The following is a 23980-nucleotide window of genomic DNA, read 5'->3' as shown; positions in this document are numbered from 1 at the left end:
CCTTCCCCACCTCCCCCACCACTAGAGAAGAGAGAAGAGAGCAGGAGTGGTATGATAACTTGCTCACAAAGCACTCGATTACCACCTCTGTTGGCAGGAGAGAGAGGTAACTTTAATTCAGAACAGCGTGAGACTCTTCAGGAAGAAAGGGCAGAACCCTTTGATTCATTTCCCAGGGAGCAGGAACCCAGACCTAATAAGCCAGAAACCAATTGGATGAGACCACTGCGGGAAGTTCCCATGAGAGAGGGTCTCGGTTTCGTAAATGTGCCCCTGACCAGTACTGAAGTGTGTAACTTTAAGAAAGAACTGACCTCCCTGATAGAAGATCCCCAGGGATGTGCTGAACAGTTAGACCAATTTTTGGGACCATATATATATACAATATGGGGGTCTCGACATAGAATCCCCAGCAGGGGAACAATTGGTACTAACAGGTTTTGTTACCAACTCAGCCCCAGACATTAAGAGAAAATTACAAAAGACAGAAAATTGGCATGAGCAGGGAATAACCCAGCTTCTACAGATCACACAAAAAGCATTTGTCCAGACATCTGAGGATAAGCAGAAAGCAAAGGCTAACATTTTGATGCAAGCAGTTAAAGGAATAGTAGATGAGTAACATGGAAAAAAAAAGGCAGGGACTGTGTGCCAGCTCCTGAATGTTGGGAGAAGTGCAGGGAGTGGGAGAGTAGAGACCAGAGATAATTTCATAAATCACGACTTCCCACTTCAGTCACTGACCAATATTGATTAAAATTCATGCTAAAAATTAAATGTCATAAATGATCGTTTTTCAATACTGTAGAATTAGCGAATTTAACTACCAGTTAATTCCAATTTATGAAATAAATTGTATTTAAATGTGATTTTGCACAGGGAGTACCTGAGAGTTGAGTGATGTTATAACATTTGCAGGGAGAAATGTTTGCGCAAATAGGGTGAGTTCTATACATCTTAACTTTAAGTGTATGTGAGATAAAGAAAGGATCTGATGTGTAAAGTGGCTGGATCAGCCAGTTGAAGGGGGAGTGTGCATGTCCCTTTAAGTGCACTGTGGCACTTGAAATTGAGGCTTCAGGCTCTTGTCTTGCAGTTAGAGGTATGGAGCCCTATCAACACATTTAATACATTTCTTCTACACATTCAGCAGTCAAGGTCCGTGAGTTTAAAGATCACCCACCTCTGGAGAATAAAGATACCTCTGGGGATTCCTATGGGGATTCCTATAAGTTTAATCATTCATTTCTCTGGTGCATTTTCCTCTGGAGTGAAATTAATGCCTCAGCACAATTTCTCTGTATTGCCGCTGTTATTTAATTCATGATAACTTTCCCCCATTCATCAGGTTTATATTTAAATCCGGTAGTGCGGAAGTTACATTGTAAATAATCACGGAGGTAAACCCTGCGCAACTGGATTCAGCTTAATGGAGAAATAAACCTGCGAACTGGTCTATGGTGCTGTGTGAGTACTGCAATAGGTGGAATATGATTTAAATTGGTGGCATAGTTCAGAACAATTGGGTGCATAAGAATAATAATATCATTAAGAACTCACAGATCTTGTACCAGATGCTATTCAGTACATCTTGACTTAAGGACTGGAGAAATTGGCATGTTAGAATGAGATTGGCATGGCACCAATATTTCTTGATTCAATAATGACTCCACAAGCTCCAGGATTCATGCAGCAGAACTTTTAAGTGGAATATTATAGAAACTAGCCTGTACTTAAATTATTGTGTGTGCAATCTTCATAAGAACATCTTTTAACTTTTTTTTGGTGCCTGTTTTACAGACTGTTTTAAATAAGGCCAGCTCCTGTGAGCTGTGGCACAAGGCATTTTACTTAAGGCAGAACTAAAGGTTGAATATGTTTCAAGTTCTCTTGCAGGGGCTCTTGTGCTGCAATGTCTGTTATGTACTCACTCTAACAAATTGGAGGGTTGTGCCCCATACAGACAAGCAGCTCCAACTGCATTTTAATAAGGTCTAACATATTCAAAACCCATGCAAATATGGTTTGTGTTTCATTTTACAATTTTTACACTAACACAAAGGAAAGTCAGATTGTTACAAAGTGCCGTAATTTAACATTTTTTTTCGTTTCTTTAATGGTTTATTCAGTTATTGTTGTATTTTACTTGTCTTTTGATTATTCAGTTATTGTTGTATTTTATTGCAGTTTTCAATGAGCTTGACATTTATTGTGGTTTTATTCAGTTCTTATTGTATTTTATTGCAGTTTTCAATGAGCTTTACATTTATTGTGTTTTATTCAGTTCTTATTGTATTTTATTGCAGTTTTCAATGAGCTTTACATTTATTGTGTTTTATTCAGTTCTTATTGTATTTTATTGCAGTTTTCAATGAGCTTTACATTTATTGTGCTTTATTCAGTTCTTATTGTATTTTAATGCTGTTTTTAATGAGCTTTACATGTATTGTTCATTGTTGTTTACTAATTTCTTTGGAATATTGTTCGTTAATGTTTTAAGCCCCCCTGGAATAGGGGCAGCAGAGGTTACAATTCAGCTCCTTTAGAATGTAGACAGGGCATAGATTTAATGTATAGTCATAATGGGATATAAGGGATCCCAATACGGACCAGGGGAATTAAACAGCTTTAGTGGAGTACATCTAATTTGTATCTTAGCCTACACAGGTATTAAAGACAGGAGTTTTGAAGCGATAGCACAAAGGACATGGTGGGACAAAGACAGACAGAATGGTAGTCAGGATTGTACATGTAACAGAGAGAGAGAGAGTTAATACATATGCTAATGTACACAGACAGGCTGCAACTCACAAGTTCAATGATACATATGCTAATGTTAGCAGACAAGCTGCAACACACAGTTAAATCACAAGAAACAATCCCCCCCCAGCTTGGTCTCTTTTCATCACCCCGTGAAGGGGAGCACCAGTTACCAACAACGTGAGCTGCTTGACACTTTAATATCAGGCTCCAAACAGCCTTCGGAGATCGGTGGCCCTAGGGTTCGGGGCTGAAGAGGACATCAGATACTAGCCACAATTCAACGGAACCGCCTGACTACTCGTTCGCTGCTGAAGGCAGCGTTTCTCAGAGACTGCTACTTGTTCGCTGCTGAAGGCAGCGTCTCTCACAGACTTCGTCAGGACAATGCTTACAAAAGTCGGGTGGTTAAAAGACACTGCTTCAATGTTTCAACGTGAATCTGCCCATGCCCATGTTCAGACGTGGCAACTTCGGACTGATGTGGGATGGACTAGACTCTTTACTGAGAACTGGAGCCTGATACTCACAACCCTAATAAGCAGCTGGACTCGCTACTCTGACCTTCATGGTGCTCCCCTACCTAAAGACTTTACACAGGTGTTACAATTCGGTTATTGACCAGCTGGGTAAAACTACACCTTACAATTGAAAGATCAGTATTACTGATCTAAAATAAAAGTGAGGAGGGGGGGGGGGGGAATCAGTCACACTGACACTAGTAACCAAAGATCAGTAACACTGATCATGGTGAAAGATCAGTATTACTGATCTAAAAGAAAAGTGAGGATTGTGAGAGATGGGAAAATTGATCTAAAATTATGAACATGGAAGAAACTAAAGTTCATCAGTAAAATGGCTGTAACCAGTTCAAACAGGATAAGCTTGGGGCTTAGGATGCAGGAAAGCAGAGTCAGCAGGATTAACATAAGAATCTTCTAGTCTTTGTGACAAGACCATAGGACTAAGATAAGGAATGGTAAGGTACAATAGAATGTAGGAAGTTGAGGTAGTCTGTATCAGATAAGGGTCTCCTAGCCCTGGACAGAAGTACCAAGTCATACATTTCTAATTAGCTAACCATACACAGATTTATACATATGAAATTAGCCAACCCTAGATAGAATGAGTCAACTCTGCATATCAAGAGACTGTAGCCCAGAGAATCAGGAAGGTGTGAATAAGGACAATGACATGAAGGGACACCGACAGGATACCCCCCCCCCTGGTTCTCCAAGTATACTGAAATTGCACGTAGGCAGGCAGGATTGCCTAATGCCAAACCTCTCCAGCAGGAGGCAGAAGAATGTAAGGGGGAGGGTATTCCTACACTGAAATCAACTGTATAAAAGTTGGGTGAGCCCCAGTGTGTGTGTGTATTCCCAGGGTAAGGGGAAGCACCCAACTTTGCATTGTTGTAGTAATAAATGTTCTTTGTTCTCAATTTTTGTCTCGAGCAATTTCTTTAAAGGTACTTTAATTCCTAACAGTATTAAAGGTTACGGAGAGAAGGCGGGGACGGGGTACTGAACTTTAAGATCAGCCATGATCTCGTTGAATGGCGGAGCAGGCTCAAAGGGTCGAATGACCTACTCCTGCTCATATCTTCTATGTTTCTATGTTTACATTGTTTGTGACCTGCTGAATTTCTCCAGTATTGTGTTTCTGTTTCAACCACAGCGTCTGCAGACTTTCCTGTTTACTTAACCTACAACTCTCTCGCCAGATGCGGTCCCAACTACTCGGGAATTCCAGTTTCCCTTTGTTTTAAATTTCAAATCGCACCAGACACGCACGAAAAGAATCGACCAGGAAACGAATGATCAGGATCGTAATCTGGGATGGTTGGTGCTGAGTTTGCAGGTGGCGGTGCACCCGACCGAGGGTTCCCTCACCAGGTCCGCGCGAGCCGAGGACCGGGCGCGCGCGCCCCCTCCCGCCGGCGGGGGCCGGGCGCGCGCGCCATGCAAGTGTTCACATGGGAGGGGAGGGGGAGAGCGAGACGGTGTGTGGCCAGCAACAGGTCAGTCTCCACGCTCCAGGTAACATCCCTAACTACCGACCGTTCGTGGGGCAAAATGCAGCCGGAGACCCTTCGTGATGCCAGGGGTCACTCTGCGCGTGTGTCATTGTCTATTTTGATCCAAAAGGGGCGGGGGAAGACGATGGTGGTGCTTGTTGGAGCTAAATTTAGTCGTGGCTTTGAGGAGGCCTGGCTTCGAGGTGGTTTTTGTTGGCATTTCTGACAGAAGTGCCGAATCAATGGGAAGAAGGCCTCGTTTCTGTTCAATTCTTAATGAATGTGCACGTTTTCACATCTATAGGTTGTATTTTGTAAATCTTAACCTAGTTTGTCGCCTGTCCTCTAATTGTTGATGCACAAGCTCCCTCGATCTCCTTTATTCCAATAAGCATGAGGAAACCAGAAATACTCAGCGCGTTAGACATGAGAGATGGGGAACATCCCCAACTGGGAAAGGTGTGAAATCAGTTCAAAGGGGTGTGAGCAAACGTAGGAGCAAGGACAGGCTTCTGGAGGGGTGGGCACCAAGAAGTTGGAAGTCTCAATTGAAGATGGATGAGCTTGAAGAATGACATTAATTGAATGTAAATTTCCAAAGCAAGGGGAAGAGAGGGGGAAAAAAAAGGAAGATGTGCAGAATTCTGCTGGACTTTGGGAGAAATACACGGAAAATTTGGAATAAGTTTCTTTTGTGGCTGTTTTGGCATATCAATGATCTAAATTAATAAGCCTTAAAGTGTTTTTCTGTTAAATTTGTGAAACAGAACTGCCGGAGGAACTCAGCAGCATCCATGGGGGGGCGGGGGGGGGGGGGTAAAGGTATTGAACTGACGTTTTGTATCTGTACCTCCAAAATTTGCATTTCACTACAATCACAGCGTTTGGAGACTTTCATATTTCACTCTCTTAAATCCGTCCCTATCTTGAGCAGGTACCTGAACTCGAAATTCTTCAGTGAAATTGATTCCCACCTTCTGGTTGATGCTCTGAGCAACGTGCAATACCTTGCCAATTGCTTATCTTACCAAACTGCAAAATAATTTGAATGTTTTTGTTTCTACAACCCTTTTATAAAATCTCCCATGCGGTTGTTTCTGTTTCTTGAAATAAATGGAATAACTGAATATGCTGCAAGTACCCCGTGCTCTCCCCATATCCCCGGGTTGGTCCCCACTGCCCCGTGTCAGTCCCCACACTGATCCCACTGTCCCACGGTCTCCCCACAGCCCCATGTCTGTCCCCATACTGATCCTTACAAATAAAGTTTACAGGTACAGTATCCCCTATAGCTTTGCTCAGCATATAATATAGTGTTAGCACAAAGTCCACATCACAAAATGGCTAATTTCATAGAACATATAGACGTTAAACAGCGCTTAGCCTGTTTTGGGCTTGATACTATCTGCGACCTCCGCTGGAGGTCTTGGAACATATCCCTGCGGATAAGGGGGGACTACTTTATTTGTGCAGGTGGTCTAAACCTGATTATGGAGGCAAAGCTGTTAGTCTTGTGTGGAATTGCAAGCTCCTTTGAAGAAATGTGGGTGTATTATGTCTAATTATGTTTGTAAGACAATGTTACAAACTCTTGTAATTGAAGTGTTGTTATCACTAAAACAGAAGGCTATTGAACAATAGGAATGTTGTCTTCAATGACCTAACGATGATATGGTACAAATACTGGATGAACCTCAATTTCCCTCTGTCAAAATTGGTAAGAATCAAATCTCCACAACCATTAGTTCTTCCAAAATGTAAATGTCCAAAGTTGTTCACCACACAAAATCATGATTTACCGCTGTCTATCTTTGGCTTGCCGAAATTCCTTGTTCTCCACAGCTCTAAAATTTACAGCCTCTTGCTTAATCATGCATAGCCTTATCAATTTGTTTCAATGTGTTTTTTTTTTTGCCTTTTTTTCTCCCCACCCCCAAAATTAAGGAATTTGGTTGAGTCTATTGCTAATCTTGCATGTTTTTGCATGGATCCTGCAGCCCATACTCTCCAGCATTGAAATGGTGGCAAGCACTTGTCATCATGTAGCATCTGATGTCCCAGCTTCCGCAGCAACACAAGGAAGTCAATAGGTTATTGAAGTGCAGTGGAAGCACATTGTTTGAAAGTTACAGTGGAAGTGGAGACCTGAATGTTTCTAATGTAAGTTCAGTTTGATGGTGGGCAAGTCCATTCTGCAGTCATGCTTATTCAGGATACCATGTTCAAATCACCCTATTAGTCTTTCTGCAACAAATCAGTGGGATTGATGAGGCATCACTGAAGGGAAATTGCTTTGGTTTAATTGGTGTTGCAGCTCCTTTATGATTCTACTATTGACTTTGATTTCCACATGATTGTTTCATTATAAGAAGGTGGTTGCAGCAGGGTCAGTTTTGTCATTTAAGAGGAGGTTGGATGAGTACATGGATGTGAGGGGGTAGGAGGGTTTTGGGCAGGGAGCAGGTAGGTGGAATTAGTGGAGTTTCACATAAATCGGTACGGACTAGAAGGGCCGAGATGGCCTGTTTCCGTACTGTAATTGTTATATGGTTATATTCTAGTTAATCTGTCAGTTAGCTGAATCAGACTGTTGCTGGCCTTGGGAATGTGTAGTTCAAAGTCAGGCATTCAAGCTACTTGGTTTTTTTTCAGGACATCTGCAGCCTCATAAAGGCTGCTTTATTTTGGATGACATGAAGCAATTTCAATGTAGTTGGACCTACAATTATTTGGAGAAGTAATCACTTACCCTCATGAAAGGCATTGCAGAATGAAATATTGCATTCCTCATTTCTGACCTGGTTTTCAAGCCATGGTAATTAGTTCTGATCCAGATGGGATGTCACTGCACGATGTCACTGAGAGATTCAGTGATGTTAATACCAGAGAGAGTCATGAGAAATTAGTAGCACTTGGTTGATGTTTCATGTATGTTACTGATGAAATGAACAACACATGTGACATCAGTCCACACCTGAAAATCTGCATGCTTTTTTTAAATCTTGGAATCTATCGTGGCATTTCATTCCATTTTCTGTGTGACAGATTATCTTCAATTTTGTATTATATGTTTTAAAGGAGATAAACTGTGGCATGTTTTTTTTAGTGAAGGTCACAAACACTTCACAACACAGATCTCATTTAAAATGCCAGAGCTTACTTAAGCCAGACAGTCCAGGCTCTGAGTGCCTTTGAAAAAAACTTTGAAGAGACTTCACAAGTAGGTGTTAAATGGACATGCTGTAGAGTAATGGATTATTGTTTTGGAAAGCAACAGATGAACGGAAGCAGAAGATTGAGTCCGGTGCCGCAGTCTGTCTGAATGCAATTTGCTTTTCGAAGAGGGTCATGTGGTTTTCTCAGAGAGAGAGAATTCAGTTCTACAGTTCAGCAGCAACTGGGACTGGAACAGGACAAGCTGGCAAGCTTGTTTGAAACCTCATTTTGAATAAGAGTTGTGAGTTCTTAGTTCAGTCTGTTGAAAACCCTTGTCCATACAAGAGGAGATGGCTGGCTGTATAATGTTTCACTTGAAATAAGGGAAACAGAAAAGGAACTCTGGTGATGTGAAAGAAAGAGGTTATCATCTGGAAAACCATGATGGGGCAAGTTTCTTTGGCAAGACACTGAAGTGGCTGAACAGAAGGAATCAGTTTGTGTCCAATAAGCAACAAATCACTCTCTGAAAACTGACAAAAACCTTCCTGAGCAGTAACCATTTACCTTTCAAGCACCAAAGCCTGGTGGTGAAGATTCATAAATGTTAAATTCTGTGCACAGTATAAGAATTGCCTGATACCAGTGAACTTGGAAGAGTGAGAAATGAGATTAGACTGTGAATCAAAGAACTTTTCAGAACTTGTACACACATTACATACACGTACGCTTAGAATTAGAAGGGAGTTAAGTTAATAGTAATAAGTTAAAGTTTGATCCTGTTTTTATGTTTAAAGAAAATTAAAAGTAACTTTTGTTTAATTAACCATTTGTCTTGGTGAATTTCTATCGCTGCTGGGCTTTGGGGTCCTCTAGGTCCATAACATTTGGGGGATTGTCTTTTCGGATTGAAAATTTGAGTTTTGTGATTTATTAGTTAGTTGGTTTTTCCAAGCTAATTTAAAGCTTGTGCGTGTGGAAAACAGCGACAATGGATGTTGGTACTTTTTTGTCACAACCATCACTTGCAGAGCTGCAGAGCAAAACAAAAAAGGAAGTGATGGTCATTGCTAAGGCATTAAAGCTGACTGAAGTCGAGCATACAAATACAGAGGATTATAGTGAAATATTCTAGGTGAAGGAAAATTTGTTGAGCAAGACATAAAATTTTCTGGAGGATAGATCTGTTGAATTGGAGAAATTGAGGGTGGAAGAAGAAAGAGAAACGGAGGGTGCTGGAAGAAAGAAAGAGAACTTTGAGTTGCAGAGACAACAATATGAGGCAGAAGAAGCTGAAAAATGGAGGGAGGATGATGAAAGACAAAGAAAATATGACTTGGAACAGATTGAAAGGGACAGACGGTTTCAGTTAGAGAAGTTAAAAATTGAGATGGAGGAAAGTAAGAGGATTGAGGCTGTAACTCCTGGGGAGAGGTTTTTGGCTAGTAGAGAGGTAAATCTAGTTCCTTCTTTTGATGAGGGAGATATAGATACATATTTTCAGCTTTTTGAAAAGGTTGCTGAGAATTCACGATGGCCACGTGGTTTTACAAACAGAGAGAAAACATCCATTGTTTGTCAAACAGTTTGTGTGAAGGCTGCAAGTTGGCAGATCTGCGGCAAGACTCCATTTTAAGAAGGATACTGAGTTCAGCCTATTCTAAATCTCTGCAGGTTGTGGCTGGTTATAGTATTTCTCCTGCAACGGGAAAAAGAAGAACTCCTTACGATAACCTGGAAGAAGAGGTTATCGTTTGAAAAAATTCAAGAGGGGGCAAGTTTCTTTGGTAAGACACTTCATTTGGTGATTGAAGGAGATCATTTTGTGTGTCCAATCAACAATGAATATCTCTCTGAAACCAATAAAGACCTTCCTGAGTGGTAATAACTTAAGTTAAAGCATCAGAGCCTGGTGAATTTAATTGCTCAATTCTGTGCACAGTATGGAAGATACCAGTGAACTTGGAGAAGTGAAAAATGAATGATTGGACAGTGAAAAAGAACTTTCCTGAACACATACATTACATATACGTGCACTTAGAATTAAAAGGGGGTTGAGTTAAGTTAATAGTAATACTTTAAGTATGATATAGTCAGGATAATGTGAACTATTTGGTAACCGCATAAGAATACACCCTTCTCACTGTAGTAACTGTAGTGCACCACTGTGGGGCGTATGTGTGTAAACAGTTTCATGAGATTATGGAAGGCATCAGTAAGTAAAGTCTCCTTTGTTATTTGAATCTTGCATCTCTAAGTTATTTAAAAAGACTCCCAAACAATACAGACATAACATGGTGGCAGCAGTATAAGAGAACAAGAATGAAGCCATACAATTGATTGTAAGTCACTGAAATACGAAGGGGAAGAAGAGGAAAAAACATTACTAGAAAAAAATGGCTGGTGCAGCAGTTCACCCAGTGATGGACAGGAAGGCTGAAGACATTGTTGAATTGTTTTAAAAGTTTCAACAGAAATGCAATTTAGCATTCAAAAGCTATTTTAAAAGAGAGAAGGTCAGTTATATACTTCTCTGGACAGGGAAGTGAGGCCTTGACTTATTTAATAGCTGGGAACTTAGAGGTGGAGAAAAATGATCCAGAGCAGATATTTGCAAAGTTTGCTTCTCACCTTGAACCCAGGCTTAATGCAAGAGACTGTTGAAACCGTTGATAACTGCATCGAGGTCGACAGCATCGAGTCCACGCTGCTGAAGATCCAGCTGCGCTGGATGGGTCACGTCTCCAGAATGGAGGACCATCGCCTTCCCAAGATCGTGTTATATGGCGAGCTCTCCACTGGCCACCGTGACAGAGGTGCACCAAAGAAAAGGTACAAGGACTGCCTAAAGAAATCTCTTGGTGCCTGCCACATTGACCACCGCCAGTGGGCTGATAACGCCTCAAACCGTGCATCTTGGCGCCTCACAGTTTGGCGGGCAGCAACCTCCTTTGAAGAAGACCGCAGAGCCCACCTCACTGACAAAAGGCAAAGGAGGAAAAACCCAACACCCAACCCCAACCAACCAATTTTCCTTTGCAACCGCTGCAATCGTGTCTGCCTGTCCCGCATCGGACTTGTCAGCCACAAACGAGCCTGCAGCTGACGTGGACTTTTTACCCCCTCCATAAATCTTCGTCCGCGAAGCCAAGCCAAAAGAGACTAAAAATTGTTGGTGAAAAATGCAGATTTAAGGATGTAGATTAGTTGATCAACTAATATGGGGGAAATTGCAAATGTTCCTCTTATAGGGAAGGATAGCTTGAAGTTGGCCAAAGCTATAGACACAACCAGAGCCTTTGAAGCCATAAGGATGCAAATCAAATTCCTATCTATGCAGACCCACCCACAGCAAAGAGAAAGAAGGGTTGATGCTATAAAGAACACAATCAGAAAGAGCAAACCCCCAAGACCTGCAGGAAGTGTGACAGACAACACCCCTTCGATGACCAAAACCAATGCCCCGGATACGGTTCTGAATGTAGAGCTTGTGGTAAAGCAAACCACTGGGTGAAGATGTGCAAGTCTGGTATGAAGAAAACAGTAATACCTGTGAGGAAAAAGACAAGGAGAAGATCCATCATATAAAAGGAAACAACAATGAGGTCTCTGACACCCAGATACTGGACATAGAATCCATACATCTTCACGAGATGTCAGGTGAGATGAAAGAAGGAACTGAGTTGCACACAAGGATCCAAATACAGAGGACATCCAGAACAAGCCTACGATATTGAAACTAAAGGTGAAGCTTGATACTGGATCTCAAAGCAACGTCCTTCCACTCAGATGTTCCCAAGGAACATAATAAAAGAGTATTAAAAAGACAATGCATTATAAACAGCAAATGTCACGTTAAAGACCTATGGTGGACCCATGATCAAGCAGCTAGGGAGAGCCAAGATCAATGATTGCCATAAGGGAAAGAATATCCTCTGTACGTTTTACATGGTGGATGCAGATGGACCAGCAATTCTAGCTCTGGATAGCTGCCAGGAGTTGCAGTTGATCTCCAGACAAAGAAGATATCCAAAAGGATCAACAGAAACACACAACAAAAAGAGGAATTGATTTCCACAGAAGTACCTGCCAGGCCATGGCATACTGTGGGAGCAGACTTGTTCACCGAGAATCAAGAGTGGTATTTAAAAAATTGTAGCCTGTTCCATTCATCAAAAGGGTGAAAGACCTGAGAGCGTCAACTATTACCTCAGAAATTAGGGCACTCTTTGCAGAACAAGGAATACCTGAGCAAGTACTATGTGACAATGGAACACATTCACGTCATAAGAATTCAGAAAGCTGGTTTTGTAATCACTACATACTACCCCAAAGGTCATGGGTTAATTGAAAGACAAGTTCAAACTGTGAAACGCACACTAATTAAGTGTTGTGAAACAAAAGAAGACCCATACCTAGCTCTTTTATCATTACAAGCAACACCTTTAAGGGCTGACATGAAGTCCCCAGCAGAACTTCTAAATGGCAGGAGATAGAAAACAACTCTGCCAAGCAAAATACACCCTCCAGAAGACCAGGAGGAAACCAAGAGAAGATTGGCTAACACGCAAGAAGTACGCCAGCAATATAACAAACTTGCACAAACATTGCCAGCCCTCTTCAGAGGGCAGAATGTGCATATTCAAGAGCTGATGTTGAAAACATGGACCCCAGCAAAGGTCATCAGAGAAGCTGAGACACCAAGATCATATATTGTTGAGGCAGACTCTGGCAATCAGCTGAGGAGGAACAAAATTCACTTCCAGCCAACACACGATGTGATGAGGCAGAAGATTTAATATCATCAAAGCCTGCAACACCAATATCAAGTGAGGTATCAAATGAAGAGACCACAACCAGCAGTTGTTAGGCAAAGCACAACACCTACATCACCTACATGTGTACCAGCAACACAGAGGCCAACGGTCGCAGCCAAATCTACAAGATGGCGAAGCAACATACTGCCGCCAGAGTGCTATGGTTAAGAACTACTTAAAAATAGCTGTGAAAATAAATTAGTGTACAAGTTTGTCACATTTGTGGCCTGAAATGTGAAGTTAATAAAACATTAAACACAAGTTTTATCAGGTAAACTTCTCATGGTCTTTATTTTCCAGTTTCCTTTGTTCTCCTGCTTGTGCTCTTATCTCTCTCTCATACCACGTGACTTCCGGTACATCTCATACATATTCATTATCATGACATCCCTCCTTTAATCAGAAATAAACTTTACCTTCACTTACCAATATCCCTCTGAAACTTACAAACATCGTAACTAATGGTAATACTATAACTCAACTACATAAAATTTACTTCCTACAGCACTCATACATGCACTTTATGATATAAGATTAAATACTGTCCCAAAGTTCTTATTAAAACTATGCCACAAAGTCTTCGTATTCTTTGGGCGCTTTCCGGTTTCGTTTCGGCCTGCCTGCGATATTGTCGTTGCTTCTCGGTTGTTCACTCTCAGCGTCGGAAATACTGCTCACCACGGCTTCGGGTGTTTCTGTCGCTCTAGTCACTTCATCAGGAGTGCTGGTAACTGCCTCTGGAACATCATCAGGTCTCTCAGTTTCAGCATCTCGTATTGGCCTTTCAACCTCTTCGCTCGATGTCTCTCTGGACTGGTACCTTTTTTACACCTGATACACACACATTTCTCTTATACAGGACTCCAGTCGGAGACTTGACTGTCACCATACTGCCACTTCTGGATACGACAGTATAGGGTTGATGGTAATAAGGTGTGTCTAGCTTACCACCAGTTGCTTGCCTCACTAGAACATTATCTCCTGGCATGATGTCTGAGTACTTGGCTCCACGTTTCGAATCTGTGTACAGCTTTGCTGCACCTTTCTTTTCAGCATCGTGGTCCCTCATCTCCTGGTCGTCTCGGATTTCCTTTATTTCTGGCATTTTTGTGCGGATTTTTCTCCCAAAAAATGCTTCTGCAGGACTTTTTCCAGTGGTTGCATGAGGCGTTGCTCGATAGACAGCCACATAAGATAGCAATGCTTCTCGCCAATTTTGTCCTTCAGCGTGTGCAATCCTCAATCGTTTTTCAATGGACTGATTTTGTCTCTCTACTTCTCCGTTGGCTTGCGGCTATTTCGGAGTTACTATATGATGGTGGATACCTGTGGTCCTCATGTATTCCGCAAATGTCTCTGAAATGAATTGTGGACCATTGTCAGAGTATAATGTAACAGGTAATCCATATCTTGCAAATATCTCTGCTAACGCTTGTATTGTTTTTTCAGTGGTTGTGGACTTCAACACCATGTACTCATAGTATCTGCTGTAGTAATCTATCACTACCATAATTGATTCACCCGTCGGTAAAGGTCCAAGAAAATCAACAGCTACGTTGATCCATGGTCCTGTCGGGAGTTGCGTACTCCGGATCGGTTCTGGCGGATTACTCCTACTTGTGATTTGACATCCGTGACAAGTTTTAACAAATTTCTCTGCGTCTTTATCACAACCTGGCCACCATACCTTGGTCCTGAGGTTTTGCTTGGTACCAACAATACCTAGGTGTCCTTCATGCGGTAAGGATACAATCTTCGGTCTCAATCTTTGCGGTATCACCAATCTGCAACCTCTCAATACACACTGTCCGATGCAACAAAGTTCGTCTCTAATGGGAATGTAAGCCTTGTGAGTACACTTGTCCCATTGTCCACTCTGTATGCATTCTCTTACTTCCATAAGTTCTGGATCACGTTCGGATTCTCTCTCGACCTCCTTCGTAGTCACAGCTTTCGGTGTCGACTGAATAGCTACGAAGCGTACAAAGCTCTCTGTTTCTGTTCCCAATTCTGACTTGGATTGTGGACCTCCATCCTTCACCAATCTGGATAGCGGATCAGCAATGTTTGCTTTCCCTGCAATGTGGATTACTTTATATTTGTAGGGTTGTAGTCTGAGTACCCATCTCTCTATTCTGGCACATGGTTTGGATCTAGGTGCATATATCACCTCTAATGGCTTATGATCTGTGATGAGTTCAAATTCAATGCCGTATAAATATGCATGGAATCTCTCACAGGCCCATACAAGTCCGAGTGCTTCTTTCTCTGTCTGAGAGTATCTTCTTTCCACATCTGATAATGATCTGCTGGCATAGGCAATGATTCTTGGTCCTCCATCATGCATCTGGACCAACATGGCTCCTAAACCAACCGGGCTGGCATCCGCTATGACTTTGGTTGATGCCGCCGCATCGTAATATCCAAGAGTTTTTGCATCTGTCAGGCTTTGCTTCAGCGCTGTGAACGCTTTCTTCTGCTCAGATCCAAAATGAAAAGGTACACCTTTCCTGGTTAGTTTCCTTAGTGGTTCTGCCACTGTAGCAAAATTAGGAATGAACTTTGCACAAAAATTGACCAATCCCAGGAAACTCCTCACCTCTGTTGCGTTCTGAGGTGCACGTGCCTCTGCAATAGCTTTCACCTTGGCCTCTGCAGGGTTTAGTCCTTCCTGTGTAAGTCTGTGTCCCATGAAGTCCATTTCTGACACACCGAACTGGCACTTGTTTCCATTCACGGTAAGGCCTGCCTCCTGTAGTCTAGATAGTACACGCCTCAACCGTTGGTGCATGGACTATGATGTCGTCAGAAATGTTGGCAACTCCAGGAATGCCTTGAATCACTCGATGGATTTCATACTGGTAGATCTCCGAAGCTGCATTAATTCCAAATGATAGTCTCTTGTAACGATACAATCCACAGTGAGTCACAAATGTTGTTACATCTCGGGAACCTGGATCCAGCTCTAATTGATGATAGCCCCATTTCAGATCAATTTTTGAGAATACCTTGCTGGTAGTTAGTTCTTGAAGTATTTCCTCCACTGTTGGTATAGGGTGTCGTTCTCTAATTATAGCTTCATTGGCCATTCTCATGTCAACACATAGTCTTATGTCACCCTTTGGTTTGGGCACAATCACTACGGGACTGACCCATTGTGTCGAATGTTCCACCGGTTCAATAATGTCTTGTTCGATCAATTCTTTAATTTTGGCTTCGACTTTCCCACGAAGTCCAAACGGAGTTCGGCGCATTGGTTGTGCCTTGGGTTTGACCGTTTCATCTACCGCTAGCTTCAATTGTCGACCTTTCAGCTTTCCTACTCCTTGGAAGACTGCGGGGAATTCTTGCTTCATATCCTCGTATGACTGAATTGAATTGACACAAGCTCCAATATGAAGTATTGCCAGGTCTTGCGCTGTGCTTCTACTCAGCAATGGTTCTCCCCTCTCTTCTATGACCATAAACTCTGCTTCGGTGTACTTATCTCCAGCTTCAACAGTTGCAGTAAAACATCCAATGGTCTGCAATGGCTTGGTTGCTGTGTATGGATACAGTTACTTGGAACACTTCTTTGAGGTACAGATGATCTTTTTCCTTTTCAACTTCTCCCAAAAATGTCGATCAGTCACATTACTGTCACTGCCTGAGTCTACAATAACCTACACTGTCACTCCACCAATGATCACTGGGACCTTCTCATGACGTACTTCATTCAACGTAAATTGGTAACAACTCTGTTCCTCCTGGGTATCATCATCGTCACTGTCTATCTGGCGAATGGTATCTTTTCCAGGATACTTTCCTTTCCCCCAGGCTTTACCTTTGGAAGTTGTACTCTTCCTCTTCTGGTCTGCATTGGACTTGCTTTTGCACTTCTTTGCAAAGTGGTCCTTACCTCCACACTTTCTTCAAACTTTGCCTTTGGCCGGGCAATATGGGTCTTTTCCAAAGTGACCTCAGTTTCCACATCTATAACACTCCACGTCCTGTGTCGACGTATATCTTGGCTGATTATGGCGATGTGAGAGCCTCTTAATTTGCTGGCTTGAGTTGTCTCTCAGGGTCATGGTATGAAATTGCCCTTCAACAGCCTCTAATGCAGCAGCAATGGTTAAAGCATCGGTGAGTTCCAACTCACTCCCTCTTTCCAGTAGACGTCTTCTGAGTTTATCTGATCTGCAGTGCTGTACGACTTGATCCAATAATTGGTTGTCCAAATCAGCTGGCATGTAATTGCATCCAACAGCTAGCTGGCGTAGTCTCGTCACGTACTGAGCAATTCTCTGGCCATCTTCTTGTCTCGTTCTCCGAAACAAATGGCGTTGAAATGTAGCATTCGGTGTCACTACATAGTGACACCGCTTTCCGGTACTCATCCTTTCTTCCAGTATTCAAAAGTGTCTTAAATGTTTCCCGAACTGCGGGTCCAACCGTGAAAAGAAGTAACGCCCTTCTCTGCGCTTTCTGTTCAACTGTACCGGTATCTAGAAATAGGCCACGACTGTCGGCGTAGGATTAAAATTCTTCCAGCCATGCCTTCCACTTCACACTTACAGTGCTTGCATCACCCGTTGGGTCAAAATGAGCAATTCCACTATGTGTTAGAAAGTCACCGACTGCACCAGCCATGAGGAAATATTCCAGTCCCAAAAGTACTGAGTCAAAGAGAAAATTCTTATCACCTTGAAGTTGTCTGTAATCCTCTGTAATCTTGTTTAGTCTTTAATTTTCTTCAAGCTTCTTTCATCCTCGTCGCCAATGTCACATTTGTGGCCCGAAATGTGAAGTTAATAAAACATTAAACACAAGTTTTATCAGGTAAACTTCTCAGGGTCTTTATTTTCCAGTTTCCTTTGTTCTCCTGCTTGTGCTCTTATCTCTCTCTCATACCACGTGACTTCCGGTACATCTCATACATATTCATTATCATGACAAAGTTCGGTTACTTAAGTTACACTGGAAAGAAAGTGATAAAGAACACTAAATTTTTCTTTATTTTGAGAAGGAGGGATGTTATATAGTCAGGATAATGTGAACTATTTTTTAATGGCGTGTGTGTGGTGTACATATATCCATGTGTTAACTGTTTTCTGAGATGGTGGAAGGCATCAGTAAGTAAAGTCTCCTTTGTTATTTGAATCTCGCATCTCTAAGTTATTTAAGAAGCCTCCCAAGTAACACAGAGAGACATAACAAGTATTGATTTTATTATTATGTATTTAAAAAAAAACTTTTTGTTTTAGTAGCTATTGTCTTGGTGAATTTCTGTTGCTGCTGGTTTTCTAGTCCTTTGGGCTCTGAACAATATAAGGAAGCAAAAATTAGTGGGAATACAGAAGATTTGGAAGTTTTTAAAACTTAAAAAAACTTAAAGGGGGGGAAAATTAAGTATGAAAGTAGGCTAGCAAATAATATCACGGGGATACAATAAGCTTCTTCAAGTATTAAAGAGTAAAAGAGGGGTGAGAGTAGATGTAGGACCACTAGAAAATGACACTGGAGAAATAATAATGAGACAAGTAGATGGCAGAGGAACTGAATGAGTATTTTGCATCACTCTTCACTGTGGAAGATACCAGCAATGTACCAGATGTTGAAGGGAAGTGAATCCAGTTTCTACTTCAAGGGAGAAGGTGCTCAGAAAGCTGAATGGTCTAAGGGAGGATAAGTCTTCTAGACAAGATGGATTGCACCCTTGGGTCATGAAAGTAGTAGTGTAGAGATTGTGGAAGCACTGGTAATTATCGTGCAGGAATCAAAATAGATTCTGGCATGGTTCCAGAGGACTGGATAATTGCAAATGTGACCTCACTGTTTAAGAAGGGAACAGAAAGGAAATTATTAGACTGATTAGCCTGACGTCAGTGGTTCAGAAGATGTCAGAGTGGATTGTAAAGGATGTGGTTATGGAGTGCTTGGAGGCACATGATAGGATAGACTAAAGCCTTCAGGGAAAACTTTGCTTGATAAACCTATTGGAATTCTTTGAGGATAAGTACTGAATTCTGGTTGGCTGCCAAGGGGGTCAATGTTGTGGCTGCTCCTTTTTATTTTGTTTATTGATGGTTTGGATTACAGAATGAATGGCTTTCTGGCCAAGTTGCAGATGATATGAAGGTAGGTGAAGGAGCAGGTAGTGTAGAGGAATCCCAGAGGCTGTAGATAGACAGACAGATTAGGAGAATGGGCAGAGAAATGGCAAATGAAATATAATGTTGGAAACTGTATGGTCATGCACTTTGGTAGAAAAAAATAAAATGGGAAGACTTTTTTTGAAATGGAGAGAAAATTGAAAATACCCAGATTCAAAGTGATCTGGGAGTCCTCATGCAGGATAGCCTGAAGATAAACTTGCATGTTGAGACTGGTGAAGAAGATAAATACAATGCTGCCATTCATTTCAAGAGGAATAGAATACAAGAGCAGGGATGTCATATTGATTCTTTATAAGGCTCTGGTGAGACTTGGAATATTTTGTGCAGATTTTGGCTCCTCATTTAAGAAAAGATGTGCTAACATTGGAGAGTGTTCAAAAGAGGTTCACTAGGATGATTCTGGGAATGAAATGGTTATCATGTGAGGAGTGTTTGACAGCTCTTGGCCTGTGTTCATTGGAATTTGGGAAAATGAGCAGGGATCTTATTGAAACATTTTGAATGTTGAAAGACATGGACAGAGTAAATGTAGAAAGGTTGTTTCCCGTGGAGGGAGAGTGTAGGACATGAGGGTACAACTTCAGGATTGATGGGCATCATCTTAGAACAGAGATGCATAGGAATTTCTTAAGCCATATAATGATAATTCTGTGGAATTTGTTGTCACAGTCATTTGTGGAGGCCAGGTCATCATCGGGTATATTTAAGACAGATTGATAGTTTCTTGATTAGCCAGGGCATCTAAGGTTATGGGGAGAAGGCCAGACAGTGGGGCTGAGTGGAGAAATAGATCAGCTCCTGATTGAATGGCAGGGCAAACTCAGTGGTCTTATGGTTAAACATGCAAGTTCATTGAACAAGCGATTAGGAAGGCTAAAATCAAAGTCAAAGGTCTGAAATGTTACCTTATTTTCTCTCTCTCTCTCTATGATGCTGCTTGACATATTATTTGCAACATTTTTTGTGTTTTATTAAGAAGGTCAGTTTTGTCCATTACTGCCTGGCATTTAGGATATCAGATTAAGAAAATTTTATTGAAATTGTAAAGGTCTCTGTTGAGGACTGCAGACCTGGAGATGTCTGCTCACTAAAGGATGTGCAAGCTGACAGGTGTCGTCCTCTAGAATGGCTTTTGAGATGAGTTTGTCGGGGGCGTGGCAAGATGGCGTAGAGTCTAGACGTGCAATCTCGACCTCTCTGGCCAGACTTTTAAATACCTGTTTTTTAACCCTTTGTTTTCAAGTTTAAACTTTTTAAATTTTAGTTTAAAGTATTAAGGAATTATTATGGCCTCTTAATGGTAAAAAGAGATGAGTTTCTCCTATGAGATGATATAGAATGGATCTATATTCTCTGGCATTTCGAAGAATAAGTGATGATTATTTGAAACTTGTTGCTAGGAAAACCTGACGGCGTGGAAACTAAGAGCCTGATTTGCCCTGGCAAGATCTATGGTTATTGTCGGGTAAAAGATTTGTCACTTGTTCTAAAATTGAGCTGAAGGCCTATATACCTTGTTCCTGCTTCAGTTTTGCATTTTTTTTTTAAGTATTTCTTTGCTGAAAGGTCAAATTTGGATTATTGGGTCAATTGACACAGGAAAGGAGTCTTAATTATTTCCTGTTGAATGGCAATTAACCAATGGTGGCATTTCCACAGAGATTAATCCTTTAACGATTACTTTTAAAAATAAAACCTGAACCTCCGCTGCTCAATTTTCTACTTTTTTAAATGAAGGAAATGTTTTGCAATGTTCAAACAGCTAGAGGAGAAAAATATCTAGAAGTAATTAAGCTTCATGACCAATTATTTATTTTCAAATTTATAGTAGGTTTAAACTCTAAAATTTATGAATCCTTTCTAGCAGTCTACATATATTTTAGATTTGCCTGATCAATTCAAATCCACATATTTTGAATGGCTACTTTAATACTTTACTGTTACATGGATTCATTTCCTACACAAATGTGCAAAACTGATAGGAAAAGTTCCAATGTATGTCCCACAAAATCGGGATGTGTGAAATACCATGATATGATATCTTTGAACCCACCAGCAGACAGATGATCTCTTTGTAGAGGAAGAATACCAAATTTGTACTGTTCAAACCCACTACGTGGTATATTTATACAAATCATGTAGAAGAAACCTAAATACTTTCTTTTCCACCTTCAGCTGTTTGTTCATTGTAAAATATATTTAACATATTAAAGCCTCAATACAAAGCAGGAAATAAAGTATGGATCATAATGTGAAGTACTACCTCCATGTGACGGATCTGTCTGTCTCAACAGTTTTGGTGTTTGGGGTTGATCTTTGGCAAAGCATAGATTTGTTTTCTTCTGAACAAACACAGTTTTTTTATTTTTTTGTATCCAGATAGGAACGTGCTTGTACTGTTGTACAATAGCATTAATACCATTTAAACAATGGGGAACACCAGCAGTGATCGTATGGCAGCAGATCGCCTTGGAGGCCACAAGTCTCAACGTACTGACGGCATGGGAATTTCTCAGTCATCAAAGGAGAATGAGCGCCCTAAGATTATGGTAGATAGCTCAGATGATCCTAATGTCTTTCATACACAAGGCTCAAAGGTGGAGTATGAATCTATGCTGTATGTTTCTAGCTTAAATGATGTATATTTCCAGTTAAGAACAAAAAGTTTATGGATTTGGGGAAAAGGATTTAAGAGCAATATTGGTAAAATTGTGCTCTGATAATAAATCATTTATTAATGTGGGATATAGATTGATACAATACAATTTTATGTACCAATTATACTTTACACAGCAAAAATTACACAGTTTAAAAAATGAAATTCCAGACTTGTGTTTTAAGTGTGCCATCCTCAACATTCATTCGAGATGGCAGAGGCCGACAGCATCGAGTCCACGCTGCTGAAGATCCAGCTGCGCTGGGTGGGTCACGTCTCCAGAATGGAGGACCATCGCCTTCCCAAGATCGTGTTATATGGCGAGCTCTCCACTGGCCACCGTGACAGAGGTGCACCAAAGAAGAGGTACAAGGACTGCCTAAAGAAATCTCTTGGTGCCTGCCACATTGACCACCGCCAGTGGGCTGATATCGCCTCAAACCGTACATCTTGGCGCCTCACAGTTCGGCGGGCAGCAACCTCTTTTGAAGAAGACCGCAGAGCCCACCTCACTGACAAAAGACAAAGGAGGAAAAACCCAACACCCAACCCCAACCAACCAATTTTCCCTTGTAACCGCTGCAACCGTGTCTGCCTGTCCCGCATCGGACTTGTCAGCCACAAACGAGCCTGCAGCTGACGTGGACATTTACCCCCTCCATAAATCTTCGTCCGCGAAGCCAAGCCAAAGAAGAAGAGGTTGGAACATTTATACATTCAACCTGGCTATGTGTGAAAGTAAGATCCTTTTGGTATGACTTGGCAGAAATGTTGACATAAATTATGGAAGTAGATTTTGCATTGGAACCAGAACTGTATTTATTGAGTAAACTTGTGGTCATTGGCTCAAAATATCAATACAGTTCATGAGGATTGCACTAGCTGTAACCAAGAAATGTATAGCTGTTACATGGAAGTCCAACTCCCCTCTACTTATTTGCACCCCTAGAAAAGATAACATAATCTTAGAAATAAATATGATGTGTTTGTTAAAATATGACAACCTTATTTGAATCATACTGGCTTAAGGATAAAATTAACTTCCCCAAAAAGGTTTAAATAATATAGTTCGGTTCATAGCATTGAATTCCTGAAGATCAAGATGTGGACTAATTAATGAAGACATGCACCAACACCCCTTCTTTTTTTAGATTTTTAAAATGTTAACAGTTGGGAAGGGCGGCTGGGTAGGATTTGGACAATCATATGACACTCTAATTTTAAAATACTATTTATATAGTATTTTGTGAAAGGACTGGATGGGTTAGAGTTTGTGAAATGTGTGCAAGATAGATTTTTACAACAATATGTAGAGGTGCCAACCAGAGAAGGAGCAGTGTTAGATCTACTGTTGGCAAATGGGATGGGTCAAGTGACGGAGGTTAGTGTTGGCGAGCACTTCAGGTCCAGTGATCATAATCCCATCAGCTTCAATGTCATTATGGAAAGAGAGAAGTCAGGGCCAAGGGTTGAGGTTTTTGATTGGGGAAAAGCTAGATATGAGGAGATGCGAAAGGACTTGCAGGGTGTGCATTGGGACAATTTGTTTTATGGGCAGGATGTAGTAGAGAGATGGAAGTCTTTTAAAGATCAGATTTTGAGAGTGCAAAAGCTTTATGTTCCTGTTAGGTTAAAAGGAGGGGAAAAAGGTTTGAGAGAGCCGTGGTTTTCAAGGAATATTGGAAACTTGGTTCGAAGAAAAAGGGAGGTGTACATTAGATATAAGAAGCATGGAGTTAAGGAGATGTTTGAAAGATACATTGAATGTAAGAGGAATCTTAAGAGAGGAATTAGGAAAGCTAAAAGAAGGTACGAGGAAACTATGGCAAGCAGGGTGAAAACTAATCCAAAAGAGTTCTACAGATATGTTAATGGTAAAAGGAAAGCTAGAGACAAAATTGATCCCTTAGAAAATCAGAGCGGAAAACTGTGTGTGGAGCCTAGAGAAATGGGGGAGATATTGAACAGTTTCTTTTCTTCGGTATTCACTAAGGAGAAGGATATTGGGAGATGTGAGATTAAAAAAAGCAAATTGGGTAAATATGGGGAATATAGAGATTACAAAAGATGTAGTTTTAGGGCTTTTGAAGAATATAAAGGTGGATAAGTCTCCGGGACCAGACGGGATCTTCCCCAGGACATTGAGAGAAGTGAAGGAGGAAATAGCAGAGGCTCTGGCGGTAATTTTCCAAATGTCATTAGATATGGGGATAGTGCCGGAGGATTGGCGCATTGCGCATGTGGTTCCGTTATTTAAAAAGGGTTCAAGGAGGAAGCCTGGCAACTATCGGCCTATAAGTTTGACGTCTGTGGTAGGTAAATTAATGGAGAAAATTCTTAGAGATAGTACTTATAAACATCTCAATAGACAGGGTCTGATCAGGAGCACTCAACATGGATTTGTGGGAGGAAG

General features: G+C 41.2%; 1 protein-coding gene across 5 annotated transcripts in view; it reads left to right on the top strand.

The window, feature by feature from the left end:
• The first annotated feature begins 4708 nt into the window (after positions 1 to 4708).
• LOC138763687 (5'-AMP-activated protein kinase subunit beta-1-like) overlaps positions 4709 to 23980 on the top strand; it is a 67627-nt gene continuing 48355 nt past the window's right edge. Inside the window, exons 1-3 of one of the 5 annotated variants that reach the window (XM_069938265.1) lie at positions 4709 to 4783; positions 9611 to 9723; positions 21291 to 21508. In XM_069938265.1, the coding sequence (XP_069794366.1) occupies positions 21341 to 21508 (168 nt within the window). In that variant the 5' untranslated portion in view covers positions 4709 to 4783; positions 9611 to 9723; positions 21291 to 21340. Of the gene's footprint in view, positions 4803 to 9610; positions 9724 to 21290; positions 21509 to 23980 lie in introns of all 5 variants that reach the window. The other 4 variants (XM_069938268.1, XM_069938263.1, XM_069938267.1 and 1 more) reach the window with 4 other exon arrangements.

Source organism: Narcine bancroftii, chromosome 5 (genome assembly GCF_036971445.1).
Source record: "Narcine bancroftii isolate sNarBan1 chromosome 5, sNarBan1.hap1, whole genome shotgun sequence".
In the NCBI taxonomy this organism is placed as follows: domain Eukaryota; kingdom Metazoa; phylum Chordata; class Chondrichthyes; order Torpediniformes; family Narcinidae; genus Narcine; species Narcine bancroftii.
This window is presented reverse-complemented; position numbering and strand designations above follow the sequence as displayed.